Source organism: Paroedura picta, chromosome 10 (genome assembly GCF_049243985.1).
Source record: "Paroedura picta isolate Pp20150507F chromosome 10, Ppicta_v3.0, whole genome shotgun sequence".
NCBI lineage: Eukaryota > Metazoa > Chordata > Lepidosauria > Squamata > Gekkonidae > Paroedura > Paroedura picta.
Genome location: NC_135378.1, coordinates 26,700,261 through 26,726,249, shown reverse-complemented (window position 1 = coordinate 26,726,249; position 25,989 = coordinate 26,700,261). Strand labels below are relative to the sequence as shown.

The 25,989-nt window shown below is 42.9% G+C and overlaps 1 protein-coding gene across 11 annotated transcripts in view; it reads left to right on the top strand.

The window, feature by feature from the left end:
- Positions 1-25,989, top strand: part of APBB2 (amyloid beta precursor protein binding family B member 2) — a 164,884-nt gene that overhangs the window by 71,206 nt on the left and 67,689 nt on the right. For 6 of the 11 annotated variants that reach the window (XM_077301756.1, XM_077301755.1, XM_077301759.1 and 3 more), the window contains one exon: positions 24,961-25,169. In XM_077301756.1, coding sequence (XP_077157871.1) covers positions 24,961-25,169 — 209 coding nt within the window. The remainder of the gene's footprint in view (positions 1-24,960; positions 25,170-25,989) is intronic. The other 5 variants (XM_077301765.1, XM_077301757.1, XM_077301764.1 and 2 more) reach the window with 1 other exon arrangement.

The window sequence follows — 25,989 nt, the reverse complement described above, 5'->3', positions numbered from 1 at the left end:
TTCACTATTCAATGTATTTGTTTCGGTGACCACTGATTTTGTTTTTATTAGTCGTGTTCATTTTTATCTGATTATAATCTGTGGGTTGTTTTTTAAAAGTTGTTCGCTGAAAATGTTGAAAAATCAATATTGCAAGGTGGTACATACGTTTAAGAAATAAAATATTGATGATATTTCTGGTGTACAATTAGGTGTCCATCACTTGAAGATTACAGCTGCCAGTGATCACTCATGTGTGTGTTCCTAAGGGTATGCCATAGCAAAAAATGCAAACAGAATGTGCATGTCACCTGATGTCAAGTCAATGCATACTCAGGTGTGTAACCAAATAAAGTGTATGTGCCATCCCATATCAGCAGTGATGTGAGCAGGGACATGCATTCAGTATCTTAAATGAAGAGAGATGTGTCATATGTGTCCCAAATACAGAGCTCATGGGAAGAGTGACCTTCCCTTAGAACTGCTGATATTCTCCACCTTTCTGAATACCACCCTCTTCTACTGTTGGTTAGGATCAAAACAGGTTTCCTCCTTTAGCTCAGCTTTGATGTTGTTTGGCTGCTGAAAACCAAGCATCCCATATAAACTCTAATTTGGTTGCAAAGGATCCAGGGATCAATGGTCTTTAAATATATTTCCTTCCTACTGTTTGACAGCTCACACAGTGGGGTGCAAAATCTCTGCCAGCATGCAACTTGATTGAAATACTCATCTAATCCTGGGTAAGAAAATACCAAAAGACCAAATTCCTAAGTAGTGTTCGGTGAGCAAAGGTTTTTTTTTTTTAAATGAACGCATATAATAATTAAAACAAAGGAAAATATATTATACTTTGGATAATCTGAGACATTGATTTATGGAACTTTTTTAGGAATAACATTGCTGACTAGGCACTCAGCATTCATATGCCTATAAGTTACAGGGCATATCTGAGGGTTTTCTGAATGCTGATTACAAGTGATAGCAATGCTGACAGATTTATTTTTTTGAATGGCCAGAACCTTAAAAATACATGAGCAAACACTGAGAATCATCTGTATGAAATTGTCAGCGAGTGTTGATGGATGCCTGGCATTAATGACATCTAAGAATACTGGCATAAACAAAAATGTGTTTGGGGTTGTCAAAATTCCCCAGCTTTTGGGCGTTCTTGGCATTACTGTTTATAATGTTATAATATTGTAACATGAATAATCATAATAACAAACAATACATTTAGCTAGCAATTACTTTCTCTTTAATAAATTGTTGACATTTCACATTTATTCCTCTTCATAACATCAGTAGTAAAAACAGAGATAAAAAAGCAATAACAACACATTTCTCCTTAACACTGTCCTCGTTTAGAGGATTTGTGGTTTGTGAACCCTTGTCCAATAAGGCAACAGAAGTTAGAGACATTGGAGAGGTGGGGGGAGGGGGAACCTAACATCAGAGCCTGTCTTTTTGAGCGGGAAAGAACAAGAGTCCAATAGCGCCTTAACAATTAACACAATTTATGGCAGGACATGAGCTTTCATGAGTAAGTATTTCCTTATTCAGATACAGCAAGAATGTGAGAGTGGAGTAAATTCAGATGCCAAATGACAATAGGGGGCATTTGTATTGAGACAGGAAACCTAGGTCTCAATTCAGTCCAGGTTGTCTGAGCTTCATTGTCAGTTGCAGTTCAGCAGTTTCTCTTTCTAATCTCCCTTTGACAATTCCTTTGTAAGAGAACGGAATGCCCTTCAAGGTTAAAATATTCCCCCACGAGTTTCAAAATATTTTGGTTTATAATGTCAGACTTATGTCCACTTACACTTTGCATCCTCCTGGACTGAATCCGCCTGGACCGAATTGAGAACTAGGTCTTCATTACCAATGCTAACAGCTCCACACCTACTACCTCTCTGCGTCACACCTAATCAACCAAGCCTGCTGTTATCATTCATCTGCAATTGCCACTCAGCATCTGAAATTCCCTGTATAAAGTTTATCTGTCCATTACCTGCCATTAGGCACACATGGCTCGGCCCAACGAAGCAACGTTTATGTCAGATCCATCCCTCGTAACAATTGAGTTCGATGCCTCTGGCCTAGCCTTTCTGTCCCTTTCCTTGTACCCGGCTCAGCCAGATCTTGCAAATCAGTAAGTGTATTACAAAAACATAAAGCAACCTTTTCCTCTCATAGTTTCTGTCCCTCTTTTCTACATGTTTCACATTCATTTCTGTCTTCCTTTATCTACAACAACAAAATTATTTACGGTCTTTCAGACCAAACCATAAAGATACGTTGTAAATATCAGTAGATGCCGAAAAATGTGTTTACAGAAACAGATTTAAACCAACAGTATAAAACCTAAGACTTAATTAAAACTCATAATTAAAACACCATATGCCAAGTAGTGAGTCAGTGTATTGGAGGAGATGTTTGCTGTCCCATATATTACTACGCAATTTATTAGCAGCAGCACAGCACTTAGCAGTAAGGAGAGTTGCTTGACTGTTTTCATCGCTAAGAAGTTTCTTGACTTTATCCATTGAGGGAAGACTTTGGAGTCTGCCTGGAACTGGCTTTATTAAATTGCCTCTGATGGTGTCATAGATTGGACAGTAATAATACATGTTCTATCGTTTCTGTCTGGCCACTGACACGTGGACAGTCTCTGTGGCAGAGGGATTTTCTTGTAGCAGCTCTCCAGGACCGTTTACGCACTGGGAACTTCACTGCCCTAGCTTTCATGCAGGAGAACAAATCGAGGGCAGATGAGGTACACCAAGCCAAATGCGCCCCCATGTGAGTGCAGGAAGAGGTGGGGCAACCTGCCATGACTAAAACTCCAACCTGCAACCCAGCATGAAACCTCCAGTGCATAAACGGTCCAGAACAGCTGAGGGCAGGGCTGAACATCTAGCCTGTGAAAAGGCTCTTCTCTGTGTGTTGATTTCTAAAGAAGACAAATATGGAGTTGGGACAAACCTGTATTTAATCTTGTGTCTTCCTTTAATTATTCCATGTCACTCCCCCACTCAGATCTCGGGAGTTAAGCAGGGCCAACGTGGAGGCAGGCAATGTCACACCACCTCCAAACATCTCTTGCCTAGAGGTATACTTTTACACGGAGGAGTTACAGCAAGGTGACTTGCAATTAATAATGGAAAATAGGTTGAGTGAGACTGGGTGTTTATTTTTCTGTTCCTTCCCCCCTCTTCTATGGTCCCACCTACTCTGAGGCAAATTCCTCAAGGCAATTAGCGTAGGCAGCCCTGTATTAGTTTAAATTTCACTACAGTTTTCTGTCAGTTCTTCTCACTTGCCTCTGTGAGCTTCAAAGAGACAAGAAACAAGCAAGAAAGAAACAAAGTGACCTGGGAGAAAGGATTTTGGGGAAGATTTATTACTGCTTCGCCTCTCCCTTTCCCTCCCAGCAATTTGGACTCAGACTGCTTGCACATTGTCTCATATAACTCATCAAAGCAAAGGGCTAAAAGTGTGTGGGGTTTTAAAATGTGGAACACATCTTATCCCATGCTTGGGGCTGGAGTGTAACGGAAGTTGTAATGGACATGACGTCAATCCATCCTGCCCTCTCCCCGAGTGTGGCATAAGGGACAGGGAGGCGGCCAACAGTGGTGGCGGCCATGGCAGTGGCTGCCGCAGAGGCAGTAGGCACAGCAAAGGAGCTGGCTGAATGAACAGGGCTCACTACCAGGCCTGGCCAGCCACTGCACTGCCCATCCCTCATCCACCTGCACTCCTAACAGGTGGTGGAGGCAGCAGCAGAGCGAGCAGGGGTCAGCGCCAGCCCTGGTCAGCCGTCACCCATCTTCCAAGGCCACAGGAGGAATGGGTGCCAGTTCGGCTTGTGAGGCCCAGTGCTAAACCCCATTTGTGCCTCCGCCACCACCCATCTTCTGTGGTTCTCCAGGCTAGCCACTGCCCCACCATCCTGCAGGTGGCCCCTGGCGTGGCAGCCACCAGCAACTGCCAGATTCTCCCAGATTATGTGTTTTGTGAAAATCTGAACCTCAGATTTTTTTTTTTTTAATTACAACAAGGAATTCAGAGAGGGGGATTTCTTCTTTCTGAAAGGGCATGACCCCCAAACATCCCAAACATCCGTGTTCAGCTTTGTGCCTGCTCTACATGGGCACATTCCCCCTCAAGGCATAACTGTTGAAACAGCATTGTAGGGTAATAATGGGTTGTAATGGGTGGGAAACATTTTCCATCTGCACGTTTACAGTGCAGCATTATTAATACAAAAACAGTTTATTCTTCCTTCAGTTTGGGATACTTTTAGTGCATAAAAAACCCTAAGACTTTAGGATGCAAATGAAAGTTTCCAGAGTCTTTAAAAAAATGTCCCGTAAATTTTACTTGTAGGCAATGAGGGTGGGGGCAGGGAGAAACCCAAATAATTTCCCCTGGTCATTTTGTCTGACACAATTTTTGGCTTTGCTTGAATGATCGATTACAGCAGACTGGAGGGACTTCCCGATGAGAGCAGCCCTCTCCTTTAATAGAAGCCTTGCACTCAATCAATTTCTATTACTGCTGCCACAGCACCCCTTCAGAAACTTGGAGGTGAGAAGCGTGGGGAGAGATTTCTTTTCGTTTTGCTTTCAGGGAGTGGTTTGCCCTAAATTTTGCTGAACTCTTCCTTTTTTGTGTGCCTATGTGCTGTCATGGTTGCCAAAAGAGTGAGGAATAAGGGCAGGAGTAGTCAAACTGTGGCCCTCCAGATGTCCGTGGACTACAACTCCCAGGAGCCCCCTCCCAGGAGCCCCCTGCATTCGCTGGCAGGGGGCTCCTGGGAATTGTAGTCCATGGACATCTGGAGGGCCGCAGTTTGATTACCCCTGAACAAGGGAATTCGTGGAGGTGGGAGGGGGAAGGTTTTGGCTTCGGTCTGCAGATGAGCTGATTAAAATGTGATGTGATTGATATCGCTAAGGTCTCATCGCTAAGGTCTCCGAAGCTTGTCAGTTTCCAGCAGGCTCAGTCAGGAAAGACCTGAGCGTCTGGCAAGCCGGAATCCGTTTGGGAGCGAATGCATCATTGCAGGCAAAGGCTGCCATAATTTCTTTACAGCTGTCTTGGCTTCTGGCGGGTGGGAGGGAGGGAGGGAGGAGAGTCATTTATATGGGCAACACGTGGTTGTTTCCACTCAAACATGTACAGGCTGTCAGATGGCCCTTCTCGCCCCCACCCCAAACCCCACTGTAGTCAGACTCATTAAATAAATGCCTGTTTTGTACAGACTTCTTGTCTTTTTGCAATCCACACTGGAGGCTTTATGGACAGGGGGAGAACACGAGCAAAGAGGAAGCCGCTAGAACATGGGCTTTGCAAACGTAAAGGATGCTAGTGGCGGGTCAGCTGATGCTGAACTTTGGGCGAGCTGCTACCGAATGTAAGTAGGGGGCAGATTCTGTCACCGTGCCGGTTTATTGACGCCTTTGGACCTTTTCGTACAGAAAACGGTTTTTGAGGGTTTGATCCCTGAGAGGGAGGAGGTACTGTACTCCTGTCTGTTGCGCTGCATCTAATAGCCTCAAACTGTTCAGAGTGGAGAAGGTCTTTGCTGGAGGACTAGAGCAGTCGTTGCCATGCAAACCGGAGCCTTTGCTGTTTGCAACTTGTGGCAATCCAGTGATCTATGGAGTTCTGGATACTTTTCCCTCCCTTTTTTCCTGCAAGCTTGCTTTGCCTCGACATGCTGTAATTCATCTCTGTCTCCTTTAATCTCTTGAAACAAGACACTGTCCACCGTAGTCATATGCTTCAAGTTCAAGGTAAAACAGCTTCTTAGGTATGATGGAAGATGGGTTTTGAAATACCTTTTGTCATAGGCTTGACCGATCACGGGGAATTATTCTCGCCTTTTTTTCAGAAGAAGAATGACATTTAATCACCTTAACGTAGAGTCAGAAATAACTGCTACATTATTAAAAGGAGAAATTTTACGCAAAGGGTAGTGACTTGGTTTAGATTGAGTGGTTTCTGATCTGCAGGAAGAGTATCAATAATATGCTATTAAAATGAATGCTATTGAGGGTGTTTTTACAAAATAGTGTTGTTATTAAATCTGTTATATCATTTTTCAGGGTTGTCCACTTAGTATAATTGCATTGCATTTTATTGTTGGAATCATTTATATATTTCAAGTGCTGGAGATGCTCCTAAAATGTTATTTTTAGGCAGTCAATGGAGTACATTTCCTTGCCTGTTTAAGTGAAAAGTTGGGGGGGGGGATGGGGGGTTATTCCCAGGTTTTTCCCCCCTCATTGAAAATACTGGAGAAGTCTTTGCTGTGAGAATAGTTTTAATGACTATAATTAATTTCCTATATTACGGGATTTTGGACAATGGTTTTAAGGTATACTCAGACATTAATACAAAGTTGTTCCAATTTGCTGAAGCCTGTAAATAAATATTTATCATTTATTCATATATATAATGCCCTATAAAAGAGTGTGTTTTTATAGCCTTATTAAAAATGAAACAGTATAGTGTGGAGATGTGTGGAATGATACCACAGTTAAACAGCTCTCACCCCCCTCCCCTAAATTTGGTCTTATCCGCAGAGCAAGGTGTAAAACTTTCTTGCGGGCAAAGTCTGCCGACTCTGTTATTCTTCATATATTCTACTCACTTTAGGCGAGGGGTAGTCAAAGTGCAGCCCTCCAGATGTCCATGGTGGCAAATTCTGGCAGGGGCTCATGGGAATTGTAGTCCATGGACATCTGGAGGGCCGCAGTTTGACTACCCCTGCTTTAGGCAGTGAATACTATTCCCTTCAATGAGTTAAATAGCAAAAGGAAATCAAATATTTCTTCATGTGACATAATGGTTATATTGTGTATTAATTAAAAGGCACCCCCCCCCTAAAAATGCTAGGCAAAATAGCCCATGTAAGTAGGAGTCACAAAGATGGACCAATTACATGGGTCTTCCTGAGCTAATTCTCCTAGAGCTTTGATGGTGATTGGATAGGGAAAGCCCATGGGATTGATCCCCATCCATGGGGTAATTTTGTATTATTTCTCTCCCTAGCAGCATGGGATAAGATTATAAAGAAGTGATTCTGCTCAGTTGGGTGTACATCCTTTATTTGCTACTACATGGTTGACTCTTGGGGTCATCTCATGGTAGCAGTGATACCATCTGCTTACCTATTGCCTGATAGCTAGATTGCCCCATTTTTACTGATAATGAACCATGAAATCAGCCAAACTATTGGAAAATTGCTTATGAATGGCAGTATGGAAATCTAGGTTGCCTTGTATATCTTGACTTTCAAATTACTGTCAGAAAATATTATTTTTTTCTTTTTATTCCTCACCCTAGACCAACCTTTCTAACATCTTGTTAAAGGGTTATAAATCTCCATCCACTAAAACAGGAGTAGTCAACCTGTGGTCCTCCAGATGTCCATGGACTACAATTCCCATGAGCCCCTACCAGCAAACGCTGGCAGGGGTTCATGAGAATTGTAGTCCATGGACATCTGGAGGACCACAGGTTGACTATCCCTGCACTAAAGGGTTGTCTTGATACTGTGGAATGAATTCCCACCTCATTCCTCTTCATCTTTATTCTGTTTGTTGCTGCTGCAAATATGAAAATAATTTCTCCTTTGCCAGCATGACCATCTTGATCACGCTTGCATGTTGTTTTTCCCCATTATTTTGTGAAAAGAAACAGCTAGGACTTGCGGTGATGTTCATGAAGCTGCCCAATGAGTCCTCAACTCACCTGAGGGTTTAATTTGGACTCTAAGGTTCAGGTTCTTTGCTTTTTACCTGCTTGCTAAATCACATTAATAATACATTTTGAGAAGCTTATTTGGTTGATTAATTCAGTAGACCAGTGAATTCAGCATTGCGTCAGTATCTTTGTCTGAGGTCACTGAAAAGAGATACCAGTTTTGAAGGCGCGTAGAACTCCTGCCCAATAGCAACAGGGTCTGGCATATTTATTCCCCCAAAGCATGAGCTGCAAAAATAATGTTTAAAATTTATTACATAAAGTGCACTAATTCAGCATATTAAAAACAGTCGCCATAATTTTAAAACATCACGTTTCTTACTACACATGGAATAGAACAACATTGAATGGACCCAACACGTCTCCACCCCGAGGGGTCTTCCTTAGTGGTCAAATTATTGTGAGGAATGCACTCGTGTATAAAATCAAAATCAAAAGGCTTGCTGGGTGGCCAAGAAAAATCTGTCAGGTGCTGCTCCAATTAGTCTTTCTAATGTAAAGGTATCTGATTTGGAGCCCACCTTCTAAAAGATGCACTTCCAGAGGCTACCACCCTCTGCTTTTGCCCAGCTCTCAATCACCAGGGCATTCCCACGTATGTCACACCTTTGGGATCCTAACTTTTCTGGTTAGGTTGGGTTTTTTTATTTTTATTTTCCCTTTTTGATTTTGCATATTTATTTTACCAGAAATATGAAGCCTCCAACAGTTTGTTTGTTTGTATAATCAACTATTCTGAAATAACTTCAGGATTTTGTGGTAAGTTATATAGCAGTGGAAAACAGGATACATCAAGGACTTTTGATTCAGTACAGTTTCTTCTTTGAATCCTGTTAAATTGTACAGTCAAGTCCAGGGACCTGTAGTCAGTGGGGCACTGGCCTGGAGGCAACAGGGCCCATGTTCCTCCCCCTTCCCCCCCAATCAGGCACCAATATTTCTGAGTGGTACTTATGGCTTCAGTATTTTTATCTAGCGCATTCTTCGGGGTCAAATTAGCACACATGGCCCTCTCCTCCTCGATTCTGTCATCACAGAAACCTTGTGAAGTTGGTTGGTATGATGATTTTGCCTTCTCTCACAGGTTTTCTCTTTATATTGTTCTCAGCTGAGCACCTCCTTTTTCCTTATTTGTTTTCTTCAGCTTCCCTACCCAGTTGTTTTAACGTATATTGGTAAATGCTGATCCAGCCTAGGGAACCAAGGAGAGAGACTAAAACATTTATTTTTTTCCTGTTTTAATCATAGTACTGGAGAGGCTGGTGGTAAATCAAAATGAACAAACATTTACTTTGCTTTGAGGAGAAATGATGAGGTAGGAATCAGGTTTAGGATTGATGAGGTGAACAGGCAACAGGACGGAGGTAACTTTATATAAAAAATAAACCCTAGGTAATTTGTCACAAACAAGTGACTGTTATTCAGACAGGTCTTTAAAACTTGAGGAGAGAGATTTCTTGGCAATCTCTGGTTACATAAATGGGCATAAGCTTCTTACTCACAGATACTAAAGTTGGTAAAAGCAGAAACATTTACACAATTTCCAGTTTCCTTCCTTATCCACTGGCTCGGGATCATCCCCATCTTCTAGGAAGTATTACCCTCAGACTTGATAGGGATGGGCTATGCATCCCACTTCTCTAACTCAGGATCCTTCTTGAGTCTCTCGCAGTTTGCTTCCATGTCTCACTCTTAACTGTCAAATCCCAGATCCTAACTGACACTCTCAGCCAAAAGTCTGGATTATAGCAGAGCTACTCCAGTGCTTGTTCTTCTGCAAGGCAGCCAGTTTGGTGTAGTGGTTAGGAGTGCGGACTTCTAATCTGGCATGCTAGGTTCGATTCTGCACTCCCCCACATGCAGCCGGCTGGGTCACCTTGGGCTCACCACGGCACTGATAAAACTGCTCTGACTGAGTAGTGATATCAGGGCTCTCTCAGCCTCACCCACCTCCCAGGGTGTCTGTTGTGGGGAGAGGAAAGGGAAGGCGACTGTAAGCCGCTTTGAGACTCCTGATAGAGAAAAGCATCATATAAGAACCAACTCTTCTTCTTCTTCTTCTACTCCACATTTATTATTAGTTGTAGGATCAGGTGCTTGCGTTTATGGACATTCAGATGTATGGCCAGAAGGGACAAGAAACTCAGTATTGACTCAGTAAAGTTTTAACAGGCAAAATAATGATTTCCCAGTTGTCCACTTGCAGCCACCTGGGTGACCTTGGGCCAGTCACTGTTTTCTCCAAACGCTCTCAGCCTCACCTGCCTAACAGGGTGTCCGTTGTGAGGAGAGGAAGGGAAGGCGATTGTAAGCCGCTTGGAGACTCCTTTAAGACCTCAGTTTGTGGATGCGTTCACCATCCTTTGTCAGAATTCCAAAGGTACCCACAGTTTCCAAAAGATTGGGGACCCCTGACCTTATGTGTTTCTTTGTATGTAAAAGATGAGCCTTTTAAACAAAGACAGAAATTCTTTCTGTACGCATTACAAATAGTATTCTGTGGTGAAAGAATACTTTTTGTGTCCTGAATCATGTTAGTTCTCATACACAAATAATGTATTCCTTATTTAAATAGCATTATCTGGATTATAATATGTCATGGACTGGAGGCAATGCTTTCTGAAAGAATTAGATAGGAAATGTATTTTTAAGTATAGAGCTGTGCCATCTGGTGGAGAGAATAAAAAGAACATGTCTGAAAAATAATTGCCAAAAATGCTCAGGTTGCATTTTCTTAATTTCTTATTTTCGCTTCAAATTGCCTGTTAACATTTCTTATCCATAGATTTGACAGTGTCTGCCTTTGCTTGATCTCTCTAGTATTTCTCATCATTATATGTTTTCTGTATTGAAAAACTGTATATTTCGTTGTCTGTGGGGCAAATGTATCTGCAAGGATTTGCAGTATTTTTTCTGAACCTGAAGGGCACAGTTGTATCTGGATCTGCAAGGAGAGATAAACAAACAAACAAACAAACAAACAAACAGTTGGGGAGGAATCTGGGGGCTAGCATTTTTGCGCTAGGGCACTGGACAGGTCAACCAGTTGTGTATCTGTTCTAAGTAAGCCTACATCTAACTTCTGTGATTCCAACAGAAGAACCACTTAGCCTGGATGAAATCCTTACAGCCTAAGGCAGCCTTTCTCAACGTTTTTACTGTTGAGAAGCCTCCTGATACATTCTTCAGGCTTCAAGAAACCCCATAAATGGAGCACCCATGCAGAATATGGTTGAGAAGCATAGCTGTGTACATGCCCACCCAGGGCCCTGCCCTTCCCATCCCTACAGGCCCATCACTGGCCATTTTGGAAGCAGGTGCACGTCCACATGACCACATAAGGTCGTATCACCCAGTAAATGTTTTAACAAATTTTTAAAAATTAATTCCCAGCCATTTGGGAAACCCTTCCAGAGCTTTCAAGAAACCCCAGGGCTCTCAAGAAACCCCAGGGCTTCATGGAACCCTGGCTGAAAAAGGCTGGCCTTGTGAGTAAGCGTAGAATGTGAGTCTGCAGGAGGTGTCCACTGTTTGTGGGGCATGGAGATTAAGACAGATGGTTTCGTTTATCATGTCCCATTTATTTTTAATCAAGAATGAAGGTAAGGGCCTTAACTCTTGAATGTTATTCTGGGTGACCTGCAAGATTGCGATTCATCGTCTGCTGTAGCTGGGAAACCAAGTGCTTACACCAGAAGGTGCTTCAAAGATGGATTAAATCTTTTAGCTGTTACTCTTTCAACCCTTTACAGTCGGCATGTACAAAGAAGCAATATTTTAAAAAAGAGTTGACAGTGCACTGACAGTGCTGTGAATTTCCTTTGTATATTGCATTTGTCTTCAGGCTTAATTTTGGCCTGTCATGGAGGGGAATGATTGCTCAGAGAGAACGAGAGAGAGAGAGAGAGAAATGCTGTCAAGTTGCTTCTGATTCCTGGTGACCTTATGAATTAATGACCTCCCAAAATGACCTATTGTTAACAACTGAGCTCAGGTCTTACAAACTGAGGACTGTGGCTTCCTTGATTGAGTCAATCCATTTCATGTGAAAACTTCCTCTTTTCCTGTTGTCTTCAACTTTCCCCAGCATTATTGCCTTTTCTAGGGACTGTTCTCATAATAAAGTGCAATAGCCTTGGTCATTTAGTTTCTAGGAAGAACTTAGGCACTATTTCGTCTCGAACCCACTTATTTGCCTTTTTTTATTTTCTGCAGTCCATGGTACCTGTAAAACTCTCCTCCAACATTACATATCAAATGAATCTACTTTCTTCCCGCCAGTTTTCTTCATTGTCTAACTTGCACCCCCAGATATTGTAATGGGAAGGACCATAAGATGAATTACCTTGGTCTTGGCCACCAGTGACATCTTTCCGCAGGAAAGTTACCATCTTTCCGCAGGGCCTGCAAGACAGAGCTCTTCCACCAGGCATATGGGTGAGGCCAGGGCAGCTTCCATCCTCAGTGTCCATCTGAGGATCCCCTCCAGTTTTGTGATCCTCAATACCGAGGTCATTAATACTAAGATCTACTGGATTGGCTCCCACTCTCTTTGAATGTTATCCTCCCAACATGCTGAACATGAGGGGAGGGGGGGAATTGGGATTGGAATCGTGACCATTGCCGTTGTTATGATATATGTTTTATGTAAGTTGGGGATGTTTTATTGTTTATTTTATTGTGTTTTATAAATGTTTTGTATTGTAAACCGCCATGAGACCAAATTGGGGAAATCTATAAATCAAATAATCAATCAATCTCAGGGTTCTTTTCTAGTTTATTCTAGTCTCCTAATTTCTTGGTTGCAGTCTCCTTTCTGATTGGTAACTGAGTGGTGTAGTGATTAAGAAGAAGAAGAAGAAGAGTTGGTTCTTATATGCCGCTGTTCCCTACCCGAAGGAGGCTCAAAGCGGCTTACAGTCGCCTTCCCATTCCTCTCCCCACAACAGACACCCTGTGGGGTGGGTGAGGCTGAGAGAGCCCTGATATCACTGCCCGGTCAGAACAGTTTTATCAGTGCTGTGGCGAACCCAAGGTTACCCAGCTGGTTGCATGTGGGGGAGCACAGAATCGAACCCGGCATGCCAGATTAGAAGTCCGCACTCCTAACTACTACACCAAACTGGCTCTCCTTAAGAGGAATAAGCTCTTAAAACATCCTTGTTTTTCTTCAAGGGCTGTATAGTTTGTCAGTGTATTGTTCACTTCATTCCTTTATTTTGTCCTATTCAGTTGATGTATTTCCATGTAGATCATCCAGCATCCCTTGCTGTGATTTAAATTCCTCTGATTCTTTTTGGTGCTCATGAAAGAGATCTCCTGCCCTTCCTTTTCTGTTTGTACACTACTCTAAAACAGAGGACGCACATAAGCATGCTGCTTAAACAGCCGTCTTTAATTATACATCAAAAGTTTTGGCGTGCTTTCATTTAATACAGGAACCAGGGTTTTGCAGAGACGGCATGAATTGTGAGAGTGAATTCCATTCCCTTGCTTTTGAACTTTCTTTTTGAGGGAGTGACTGAATAAGAATTCAGTGGGGAAGAGGAACTCGCCTTGACAACCAGTTGCATGCTGTGATGAAGGATTATCCAAAATGGTCAGGTTTTTGCTGTTTATCACAGTTCCTTATTGAATAATGCTGCTAAAATTAGACAGGTTTGTAACACAATTGTTTGTTGTCCTGGTTTAGTTTTCTGACACATTTTTAATCCCGGAGTAGCACTCATATTTCTTCCTGTGAGTCTTAGGAGGAACCACCTGCTGACCATTGTTATTCTGAATTCAGAGGATAGATTGCATAAAGGTAAAGGTATCCCCTGTGCAAGCACCAAAACATGTCTGACCCTTGGGGTGATGCCCTCTAGCGTTTTCATGGCAGACTCAATACGGGGTGGTTTGCCAGTGCCTTCCCTAGTCATTACCCCACAGCAAGCTGGGTACTCATTTTACCGACCTTGGGAGGATGGACGGCTGAGTCAACCTTGAGCCGGCTGCAGGGATTGAACTCCCAGCCTCATGGGTAGAGCTTCAGACAGCATGTCGGCTGCCTTACCACCCAGCACCACTTTTCATTATTAATTTTTAATTACTTTTTTTATTTAGAGGGAGAAAAAAAGAGAAATACTGCATATTATGCTTTATTTGTTTGTTTGTTTGTTTGTTTGATTGATTGATTTCATTTCTATACTGCCCTTCCATATGGCTCAGGGTGGTTTACATACAACATGGGGGGATACATGGAACAAATTAATATATAACATAAACAAATATATCAACAACAGTAATCCAAACAACACACCTCCAGTGATCTTAAACAATATAACAGGAACAGAACTTAGCCAAGGCCCTAAGAGGGGGCAGACTGGTTCAGGCCATGGAGAGGATATCTGAGGGGGAGCCTGTTGTCAGTCTCAGACAAATGCCTGATGAAGGAGCTCCCTTTTGCAGGCCCTGCAGAATTTTGGGAATTATAGAACTGCTATTTGAAAAAAACAATACATTTGACTTTGACAATACGTATCTTCTTCAGATCATATCAGAATACCTTTATTGGCATACACAAAAACAGCAAGCAGGAAACATTAGACCTTTCAGCAGATTCCATAAAGAGGCGGTTGTGACTTAATTTGAGAAACCCTTCCAGAGTCGTTAAGAAAACCCAGGTTTTCATGAAACCCTGGTTAAGAAAGCCTGCCCTAGAGCAATTTAGAAAATTGTGCCATTCTGGTACAGGAATAATATATTAGAACATCCTTGATTTTCCTCAATTTAATCCTATGGAAATTTTAGGGCGGGAGGCAGAAAACCTCTAATCCAGGATTCTGAATGGCAATATTTCTAATATTAGTTAGACTGTTCTCTGTAACTGTATTTCTTTACTCTTACTATTAATTTAGCCCTTTCTTATATTCCTGCTATAATAACATTTTAGGCTTGTCTACACAATAACCCAGGCTAAGGACGCTTGCAGGAAGTCCTGTTGAAAAGGTTTAGTAACACAATAGATAAATTACATGGAATCAAGATGTGTTTGAATAATATTAAGTCACATTAAAATGAAGTAGAGGAGGAGGAGTAACAGTGCAAATATTTTCAATACTTCATTTATTCCCTGGGGTCGTTCTCTTTGAAGTGATATTTATTCTATTGGAAGGTGAGGCAATGTTCATAGAGTTACCGTAGGTGAGCAGCCAAAGAACTGTAACATTGATTGTCTGTGGTTAAGGTACCTACCTTCATAGCAAGTAGCTATGGCACTATGGGAATCTTAAAAGCAGTTTGTTGTGCATTTGGAATAAGGGTCTACTGCTGAAAGAAAAAACAGGCTTGCAGCCAACCACCACATCAGGGTTTCACAACCACGGTACAATACCACAAAGGCCCCTCAATGGTACTGTAGCATGGGGGGGCGGGTTCAAGATGGCAACTGGGGAGAGCCCACCCACCCTGTGCCTGATGTTTCTGGCTCTGAGCAAAGAGGAAATAAAACATTTTTAAAACAAACACATTTAAAAACTACCCTTATGGAAGGTGACCAGTTATGGGCCTTGAGGGGGTAGGAATGGGAGGGCTCCAGCCATTTAAACCTTTGCCAGCTGAGGCTCCTCTCAGTTTTGGGGGGCATGGCAGGGAGGCATAGCCAGCTGACATCACTTTCAGGTACCTTGAAGCCTGAAAAATATTTCAGCAGTACCTCCATGGTCAAAAGGTTCAAAAGAGTGATCTACACATAGAAGGTGCATAGAGTCTTCCAACATTCTTTTCCATTCATGTGTAGACCCAGGAAAGATAATTCCTGAGGTCATTGGACCCAAGTGGAGGAATAGTTGCGTGGATTAGTACGTGGAGTCCTCAGTGTATCTGTTTTTGTGGGAGAGGGACCCTACTCATTCCAGCTTCCTGGTCCCTGCTCATTCCAGCTCTTGGCTTGGGTCACTGTTCTTCCATGTAAGTCACATCCCCACAAATGGTCTTTCTGGAGGTTGGAAGGGGCTACAGGAATTCAGGAGGACTCCACATTCCATGTACAAAAGGATGGTTGAAGGCAGGGGAAATTAAAAAAAAGAATTCCACTAGGTATGCCCAAGTTCCCCTACTTTTTTGGGCTATCAGGTTGCTGCTGACCTATGGCGACCCGGTGAGGTTTTTGAGGCAAGTTATTTGGAAGTAGTTTGCTCTTTGTATGCCTCTTCATCACAAACATAGACTTTCTTGGTGGCCTCCCAGTCCAAGCACTAACCAGGCTTGACCCTGCTTTACTCCCAAGATCTTGTGAGATCACCTGAGCTACCTAAGTCAGGATCCAAGCCCGAGAGGTGTGTGTGCGCGCATTAAATCACGTTGAATTCCAGCCATCATCTAAACACCAAATCTGGTTTTCATAGACACCTGGTTTGCACCTGTTACATAGTAATTTCTGACCCTTAGCAGGGCAGTCAGCGGAAGAATGATTCTGGCCTAAGTGTATTGGTATCAGTGGGCTTATACTGGAGTTCCACTGTAATATTTGCATAATACTTTAGAGGTGGTAGTGGGGTTTTTTGCAACTTCCTAAGAACAGTACGTTGGAATGTTTGTCATTGCCTTTAAAATATTTTTAAATATTTCATTAGTGACTAATAAAACATTCCATTTATCTCCTGGCTCTCATCGGTGTGTTATTTCCCCTTTAGTTATTAACCTTTTGTGCATTTATTACTTTCTTTATAGCTCACTTTTCTTGCTGAGTCTCAGTGTGGATTGCATAATACAACCAATGGGAATCAGGTAGTGTAAGATAGCGATCCCCAACCTGTGGGCTGCGGACCACATGTGGTCCTTCAACTAATTGGTGGTGGGCCCCGAAGGACGCCTTCTCCCCCCGCTGGCCCTTTACTTCATCCCCCCCAGCCCTTTACAACACACTTCATTGTTGTGGCGTGTCTGTATCTTATTTTGAAGGGATGTTTAAACATTACCATAGCGATCAGAGAGCGCTAGGGCAGTGGTTGAGAGTAGAGGAGTAAACTACCCCCCCCCCCATCGGGCCTCAGTAAAAGGCGTTGAGTGGTCCCCGGTGAGTGGTCCCCGGCGTTGAGTGGTCCCCGGCGATAAAAAGCTTGGGGACCAAAGACATCCAGGAAACAATGTTCTAGTACGTGATTACAAAGTTTCGAAAGACCACGGAAGGGGAAAAGGTATCAGGCAGGATATCGCGTAAATGGTGCATAAAATGGAATTTAAAATTTAGAAGACAATACAGCCACGTGTAAGCCTTTAATTGCCCACCCCACCCCCAACACACTCATGTATATTTCCATGCCTGGAGACTGGCATCGCTACTCTAGAGACTGGTGGTATCTCCGAAATTGTGTGTTTATCAGTGAACTAATACAGGCAGCCTACAAGGACAGAGATGTGCTCTGATTGCCCCCTGTAAATCTACTTTCTGCATCTGAGAACGAAGACAAGCTTCATTTTTATCTAGCAGGATAAGTGTTCTAAGCAGCCCAGGCAAGCATGAGCTTGTCACAGCTTGGAAGCTAAACAGGGCCTGCCACGGCCCGTACGTGGATGGGAGACCACCAAGGAAGGCTACGCTTGTTTTGCCGGGGAAGGCAGTGGGACTCTGCCTCTACTCATCTCTTGCCTTGAAAGCCTCACTAGGTAGGAACTTCCCGGGGTTGTCATAAATTGGTTGCAACTTGACAGCACTTAATTATTATAGCTATTCTGAAAGCAGCCTCATTTCATTCTCTTGAAATATTTATTGTTCCCTTCTGGACTGAGCTTGGGAGGGGAGGGGGGAGGCCTGCAAGTTTGCCACAGAAACCAGCTGTAGGCTGTACTGATTGAGTAGTAGCTGTGATGTTATGAACCCAACCTCAACCCCTGGAGCAACTTGGTATTTAAATATATATAAATATATATTTATATATATATATATATGTCTCTTTTTAACAAGGAAGGCATTGTATGGATGCAAAATTAGAGCACTCAGGTGGTGCTCCAAAAGTACACCCCTGCAAAAGTGGGGTGTAGAGGGAAGGGTCAAGTCAGATGGGTGAACCAGTGTTTGATTTGCAAGCATGGATGGATGGATGGATGGACGGACGGATGGATGTCCAATTATGTGAATTGTGAAACTAAGTTGGGGAATTCGTCGATGACCACATAGTGTTTGTATTATATCTTTCTTCACCCTCGAGGCATCAAGTTTGCAAAGTACGGTTCCTGAAAGCCCCCATTCGGTTCCATCTATGCTTTGACTTGCCGTAGGCAAGAGTGCTGCTGTCAGTTGCCACTTGATTTTTGTCTTAATGATTGTGGGACTATTAGTTGTATAGCAAATTCCAGTTCTTTGCGTTCTGCAAATGGCTGCAAATGAAAATATTGATAAACTTGTCAATGAGTGTCCATCCAAGAGGTTTTAAACTAAATTCTCTCATTCGTTTCCTCTCTCTCTCTTTCTCATTCTCATACACACATATATTGTATTAAGAGGTGACTTAACAAGCCTAGGGGTAGTGCTAGCCATTCTATCAAAGCACAGCTCCCTTCCTTATCTTATTCCATCTATTGTAGCAGATGCCTCTCCCTCCCTCCCTCCCTTTCTCTCTCACACACACAAAATACATACATTAGAAAGTGCCGGAACATTTATATTATTTTATTTATTAGTGTAATTTATATACCACCCTTCGCTGTGACGTCTTGGGGCGGTAGCATGCATAGGGGACCCATGCAGAACCTATGTCAGAGTAAATGGGACCAGTATAGAAGATGTTGTTATACTCCTGGTCCCACCCCTGTCCCAACCCTCCTATTAGATGGCTGGCTTGGTCTGGCAACTCTAGGATGGGGCAGTTTAGAAAAATATTGACCTGTTTCTTTATGTTTCAATGCTCAATCTTCTTGTAGCATGCCAGAAGACACTGTATTATCTGTTTGACTGCTGCATTAGGGACAGTTGTGTTCAATGTGAAGCTGATTCTCCTCCGATGGTCAGAGATACCCTGTCTTCTTCATCTTCATCTTCCTCTTCCTCTTTGCATCCATAAAGCTATTTCTACTTGGTGACTGTTGACCTTGTAAAACAGACTTGCGATGCCTGCAATACAAGACAAGATATCTTCATGATGTTTCAAAATAATGAAAGAGAAAATTGGCTTTATTTTATTGCACCGCCAGGTCAGCCATGCCCTAAGAGATACTGCTGCCTCCTGCAATTTTTATCTCTGTCTAATTGAATTGAGGCCAAGCAATGATTCATGTTATGGCACTTTTTGATTTGCTATCCTTTCCCTCTTGGAAAAAAGGAATTAAAAGGGACAGCTTATCTTTTTTTAATGGTGGCTATAGTTGCAGGAGTTGGGAGTAGGTTGGGTTCCTTACAGGTGCCAGTGATGACCCTGTGCAAAGTATCTCTTTCCGTTGCCATCAGGTGGCAGTAGCAGTTCATTTCCATCTTGTTTCGGAAAGGCATTGTGGTGTTATTTCCCCACACTACAGTGAAATCATTGCCACTTGAAATACAAATTGAATTTCCAAATTTGCTTTGATTGCCTTGCCGAACTCAGCATCTGAATCGGACCATATCGTATGGAGTTGACTTTATTGCCACAATAAATCAGTGGATTGATGTAGACTGTCAGCTGGAGAAGAGAGTTATAAAACCACACTATATTATTTTATTCAGGTTTTACTATGTTTTGTAGTTTTTCAGAAATACGGAATGCTGTGGATGACTCCCTAATCTTCTGCAATTATGTTCACAGACTGCAGATGTCCGACTATTGTATTTCTGTAGCATGTTGTTACCTTTTCAATGTGCTTTTTCAATGTGCCCTGACCTGATAGCCCAGGCAGGCATGATCCTGTCATATCCCAGAAGCTAAGCAGACCCTACCCTAGCTAGTAGGGATGTGTGCTTTGGTGTGGCATGGCCACCTCAGTGATCACTGAAGCCCGAGGTGGCGCGTAGGGAGCCAGCGCTGCAGAGTGTGGTCTGAGGCATCTTTTTGATAGGGAGGGCCTGGTAAGTATTACTGCTTCACTGGCCCCAGCCAAAAGTTTGGCGGGAGAGCTCCATCTTACAGGCCCTGTGGAACTGTATTAGTTCTAGCAGGGCCTGGGTGTCCTCTGGGAGTTCACTTCACCAGGTGGGGGTCAGGGCAGAAAATGTCCTGACCCTGGTTGAGGCCAGATGTGCCTCCTTGGGGCCAGGAACTACTAACTGGTTAATATTGGAAGAGCAGAGCACTCTTCAGGCGCTATAGATAGGTGGTTTCTCAGATATGCAGGATCTGGACCACAGGTGACCTTGTGGGTAAGAACTAGACCCTTGAACTTTATCCAGAATTCAACTGGGAGCCAGTGTAGTTGTTGAAGCACAGGTCGAATGTGTGCCCCCTGGGTGTACCCATGAGTATCCTGGCCGCTGAATTTAGGACTGGAATTTAGTTATTCTGGAGCAGGAATAAGGGTAGATCAATGTAGAGTTACAGAAGTCCAGTCTAGAGGTTACTGCGGCTAGGTGTTCTGGGGCCAGGTAGGTGCTAGTAGCTTGGCTTTTCGTAGGTGGAAAAACACCAACCATGCTACTCTTGAGACCTGCAACTCCATGGATAAGGAAGCATGAAAGATCACACCCAGATTTCTGGCTGAGGTGGCAACCGTTAGTTGGACCCCATCCAGATAGGGTAAGCACACTTACCTGGTCCTTTCCTACCTTGTTACAGGATTTCTGTCTTTGAAGGGTTAAGTTTCAGGCAACTCTGCTTGAGCCATCTTGTCACTATTTCCAGACATATGGCAAAGTTGTTTGGGGGTGTATCCAGGTGGCCATCCATCAGGAGGTAGAGCTGGGTATCATCTGCGTATTGATAGCACCCAAACCCTGGGACCAGCTGAGCAAGAGATAAAGATGTTGAACAAAGTTGGAGAAAGAATCACACCTTGTGTCATCCCACAGTGGAGGTGGACTCGGCGCTACCCACTGTCTGCATCCCCGGGGAAAGGAGTATAGCCATTGAAGGATGGTCCCCCATATTCTGGTGTCAACGAGGTAGTGAGCTAAAAACTCATGGTCAGCTATGTCAAACACTGCTGTAAGGTCCAGTAACACGAGTAGCACTGACCCACCTCGATCCAGGTCATCCATCAGGGCAACTAGTGCAGTTTCTACCCCATGGCCAGGCCGGAATCTGGACTGGAATGGATCCAGGACTGAAGCTTCATCTAGGTATGTTAGTAGTTGGTCCACGGCAGCCTTCTCAACCACCTTCCCCAGAAACGCTAAGTGCAAGACAGTAAGGTTGGGTCCCACAGATCCAAAGTGTTTATTTTTTCAGGAGTGTTTTTTTTTCACTGCCTCGTTCAGCCCTTCCAGAAATTTCCCCGTTGAGAGGGAGAGATTGATGATCTCTTGGAGAGGGCCTCATTTTAAGAAGCCATGAGGGGCAGGAGTCTAGTGGGCAAGTGGTTGGCCTCACTCTCAGATCTATGTACATTTTGATTATTTCTCCAGTCCGATATCTTTGAAATCTGTTTTGCTTTTTGTTGGAGGCTTCAAGACATTTGTATTTGTATTTGTTTGTTTTTTTTAAGCTTGTAATACATACTATGCTGTAGTCATGAATAATTACATGTAATTTTCCTTTAATCTTTGGTCGACTGGCTTGGAAGAAATTGCTAAGTATTTTAGGTTTTTCTTTTGTGTGGTATCATTATTCAATTCTAGCTACAGCAATTAGCCTTCCCACACAAAGGAATTATATCTCCGATACTGCAGGAAAGGGAGGGGAAGATGTCTGCCATGCTGATGTTCCTCTTAATTAGGTCAAACAAACCAAAAGCCCCTTGGAATTGTTCTGCGAGCTAGACTTGAAACCATGACTTTGATCTTGGCTTCCAGTTCTAGTTTGAACAAACACAAACCATAGATGGGTGGTTCACACATAACAACAAACTGGGTTGCTGAAAACTAGAAAGGTGGGGGTAACCCACAGAAACCTGGAGGGCGCAACAACACCCCAAGGAAGTACCCGAGCTTGAGATATACTTTGCATAACAAAAATCATGTTTTGTTATCATGTCAATGCTTTGAAGATTCTTTGCAGACTTTAAATTAAGTTTAAGATCCATGAATTTTCCCAAGGTTATTTGAGAAGTGTGCATTATTTGAGAACAGGTTACTGGCAGAAATAGTAGCACAGGGTACACAATACAATCTGAGTGATTCGTCCAGCTCACAGAAGAGTAATAATAGCTGCAAATAAAAGAAATAACTGTACACATCTTTTACCCTTTCCTTCTCCACATATAGTTCTAAATGGCTGAAAATTTAAAAAAAACCTTATTCAAACTGTTAGCAACTAAAATTAAAATGAAAACAAATTAGCAATATCAGTGTCTCCAATAATCAAAGGGACTGTATCCCAAAAGCCTTGAAGAAAAGTTCTTCTGGAACAGTGTGGTTTTGCAAGCCTTCCAGGAGGCTTAGTAGAACCTTTTGCATTTCATCTTTTACTTCAGGAGAACAGCTCCAGTTGAATGGCAAGTGATATGGAAGTTGAGTCTTTGCAAAAGATTCTCTCTTCACCGACATGTGTGCTTTGTACATGGGTTTGCAGTACCTGGGTAACAGAACCAAAGTTAATGTTTCAGTTTGAGTTTTTCCTCTTGAATAATAGATTTCTAAAGCACGAGACTGTCTTGGGTTGTCCAAATATTGTGAGTCTACATCGCGTACCAAATTCACTCTTCCTTGACTTGGCAAAATCATTCTCTTTTTTTCAGTTCAAAATAAGGTGTTCAACAACTATATGGAAATCTTTATTTTTCCAGTTCCAGGTATGCCCTTCTCAAATGGACAGTACGTGTACCACAACTCCCCCAGCCCCCAGGTCTAACTCTAAGTTTTGGCTTTACACTTGCATAAAGTTCATTTTAAAGTTCCCTGTGCAATACAGACTCTTCTAAGATTTTTCAGCTTCAAAGCCCTGGGCATGATCCAGCCGTAGTTAAGTGGTAGAAGTGCACTAATTTCAGCGGGGGAGAGCTAAGTATGTTTTTAATTCTTTCCCAGTGAAATTGGTGGTCTATAAACTATCCCCCTGTGCTTTCAGTAATTACATAGAAACAAAATTTCAGCAGCTGCAGATCCCTTATGAGTGCCAGAGTTGGCAATCGGCATGTGAAAGTTACTGCCTCTTCCATTGTGGAATCACTTAGTCTGACATCCTCATTGACAATATGCCCAAAGTGCCTTTCTAGATAAAGTCAGTATTTAAATGGAGTTGCTTGCATTTTCTCTAATATTACAGAATGACTTCTGGTGCATAGCTGACATAATTGCCCTCCCGATTTCCTCGGGAGTGTTTGGCTTAGGAGTCTAACGGGCCGAGAGCCTTCCACTCCTCCCTACCTCCTCGTTCCTTTCATTTTTACTGTGCCTTCCCTCTCACTCCCATCCCATGGTTTATGACCTGTAGAGACTCTCTCCCCCGCTGGGAAGAGTACTCTCTTATCTATCCACATCCTTGGCTCACAGAGTAGGGATTGGAAATTTACTGCAAGGGATGACAGGGAAAACCAGACTGGATGTCTCCTAGTTTCACACCTTTTAGATCAAAAGCCTCTCTATGGGAACTGGATCTCCCGCTTAAATTGTTTCCCCCCTATATATAGACCTAAGGGGGCCCTTTGTGCTTGTCTCTGTCAGTGTTCCTGTTCTTGGTATGCTTTGTCTCCCTTTGCCTTATGGAACCCTTCAATAAAGACTGACTTCTTTGCACCACATGTGTATGGGCCAGTTCTCTGCGAGGGGTTCTCTTCTGGTTAGCTGGACCAGCCCACAGTTCATGACAGTAGCTGTGTTGGTCTGAAGCAGCAGAACAAAGCTTGAGTCCAGTGGCAGCTTGAAGACCAACGAAGTTTTATTCATGATTTTATGTGCATGCACACTTCTTCAGATACAGTAAAACACTATTTTCTCAATCATTCCTCAACATTTAGGAAGGGGAAGGTACCAGAAAGGGCTGAGTCAAGACGCATAAATAGCTGAGCAGTTATGACTGAGATTGGATTAAGACGGTTGATAAGATCTGTGAATGGCAGTAGCATAAAAATACAAGAGTTAGCAAATACATGCGAGAACAAAGTTTGAATCCAGTTGGCCACCTCCAAGACCAACAAAGTTCAATTTTGTGTATAAACGAGAGCTGGGAGACTTAGCATGTGTAGATACAAATGCTGAGCCACCTTTCGGGAGAGCAGTATAGAAATTTAATAAATGATAACCACAACTCCTTCAGATGCATTGAAACAAATTCCCTAAATGTTACATTTGGGGGATGGGGTTAGTTGCCAGGAAAGGCTAATTAAGTCAAGATGCATAAGTAGCTGAGTAATAAGTACAGCTAATTGACTCTTGATTTTAATTAGCCCTTCCTGGCAACTAAACCCCATTCCTATATTTGTAATGGTTGAGAAAATTCTGTTTCACTACATATGAAGCAGTGTGCTTGCACACAAAAGCCTATACCTTGAATTTAAAAGCTTTGTTAGCCAACCAAGAAGTGCAGGCTATAAAAATAAAGTTGTTGTTGTTAAAGGTGCTACTAGACTCATTATTGAATGACACAGTAATTCCTCTTGTATGTATGAATGCTGTCGTCTTTTTACAGGTAAATTTACAACTACTTTGTTATTTTAGCCATATGAGAGTACAGCTGTGAATCTACATCAGAGATCCCCAACCTTTGGGTGTCTGTGGTCACCTATGAAATTTTGAGAGATCACACATTGAATAAGGAAAGCCCAGGTGCTTACCAGCTTCTCTTGATCCTCCAGGAGAAAGCCCTTTCATATGAAGGAAGGAGGGAGGTTGGTAACAAGCTTTGCCTTACAATGGTCTCACCTACTTTCTAAAAAGCTCAGAGACCACCAAGGGAAATACTGGCGGGTGCCGTAGTGCTGGGGTAGTCAACCTGTGGTCCTCCAGATGTCCATGGACTACAATTCCCATGAGCCCCTGCCAGTGTTTGCTGTCAGGGGCTTATGGGAATTGTAGTCCATGAACATCTGGAGGACCACAGGTTGGCTATCCCTGCCATAGTACACATGGGTCTAGGGTTGGGGAACTAGTTTGAATTTGGTTATCAGTGAAATCATTTCACATGTTAACAATGATGACTTGTGTTGGATTTTTATTCTCAGCAGATATATGGAGTGACCAGTCATTTCAAACAGACCCCGACTTGCCACCAGGCTGGAAAAAAATCAACGATATAGCTGGGATTTATTACTGGCACATACCAACAGGAACAACCCAGTGGGAACGTCCTGTGTCAATACCAGCAGATCTTCAGGGCTCAAGAAAAGGGTCACTTTGTTCTATTACCCCGTCTCCTTCACCAGAAACTGAGGTAAAATTTGCACACCTATCTTAAGCATGTGGAGAGGTGGAATGATACTTTAAATGATTGTTATAGAAATTCCTGTTTTAGCCAGCTAAGGGCCGAGAGCAGAGGGGATTTGGGGGACAATGTTTGAAGGCCCAAGTCAGCTGGAAGGCCCTTGAAGCCAGCCAAATGTCATTACAATTATTTTAAAATATATTTCTGGCTGCAGCCATTAGGGTCTCAGGGAAGTTTGTGCTTAGGAAGACACACTCTACTATTGGCTAGACTTGACTTCTCCAAGACTGAATCAGACTTGCCTAACAGATCAAGCTAACATCATCATCAACCAAGTCAGCACTGGAGCAAGATAAGACAGCATGGTTGATGGCTGCTACAATAATTGCCAGTTTGCCATCATTCACTCCAATAGTCTAGCCTTTCTCTCTTCTTTTCCTAGCACTCAGTTCAGTCAGATCTCGCAAAACATTAGATAGGCTGTTTCCCCACTTTCCCTCACTTTTTAGATTCATTTTTCTCTCCCTCCACCAAATTTTTCCATGTCTCTCTCCCCCCCCCCCCTTATTTTTGTTTCAAGTCAAGGTCTCAAGTCTTTCTCATCCCTATCTTGCTTGGCAACAGAATGCTCTTAGTCAGGGGTAGTCAAATTGCGGCCCTCCAGATGTCCATGGACTACAATTCCCAGAAGCCCCTGCCAGCATTCGCTGGCAGGGGCTCCTGGGAATTGTAGTCCATGGACATCTGGAGGGCCGCAGTTTGACTACCCCTGCTCTTAGTAGTAGTACAGTAGAAAACCTTTGTTAATATTAGGAACAGAAGGGGCGGG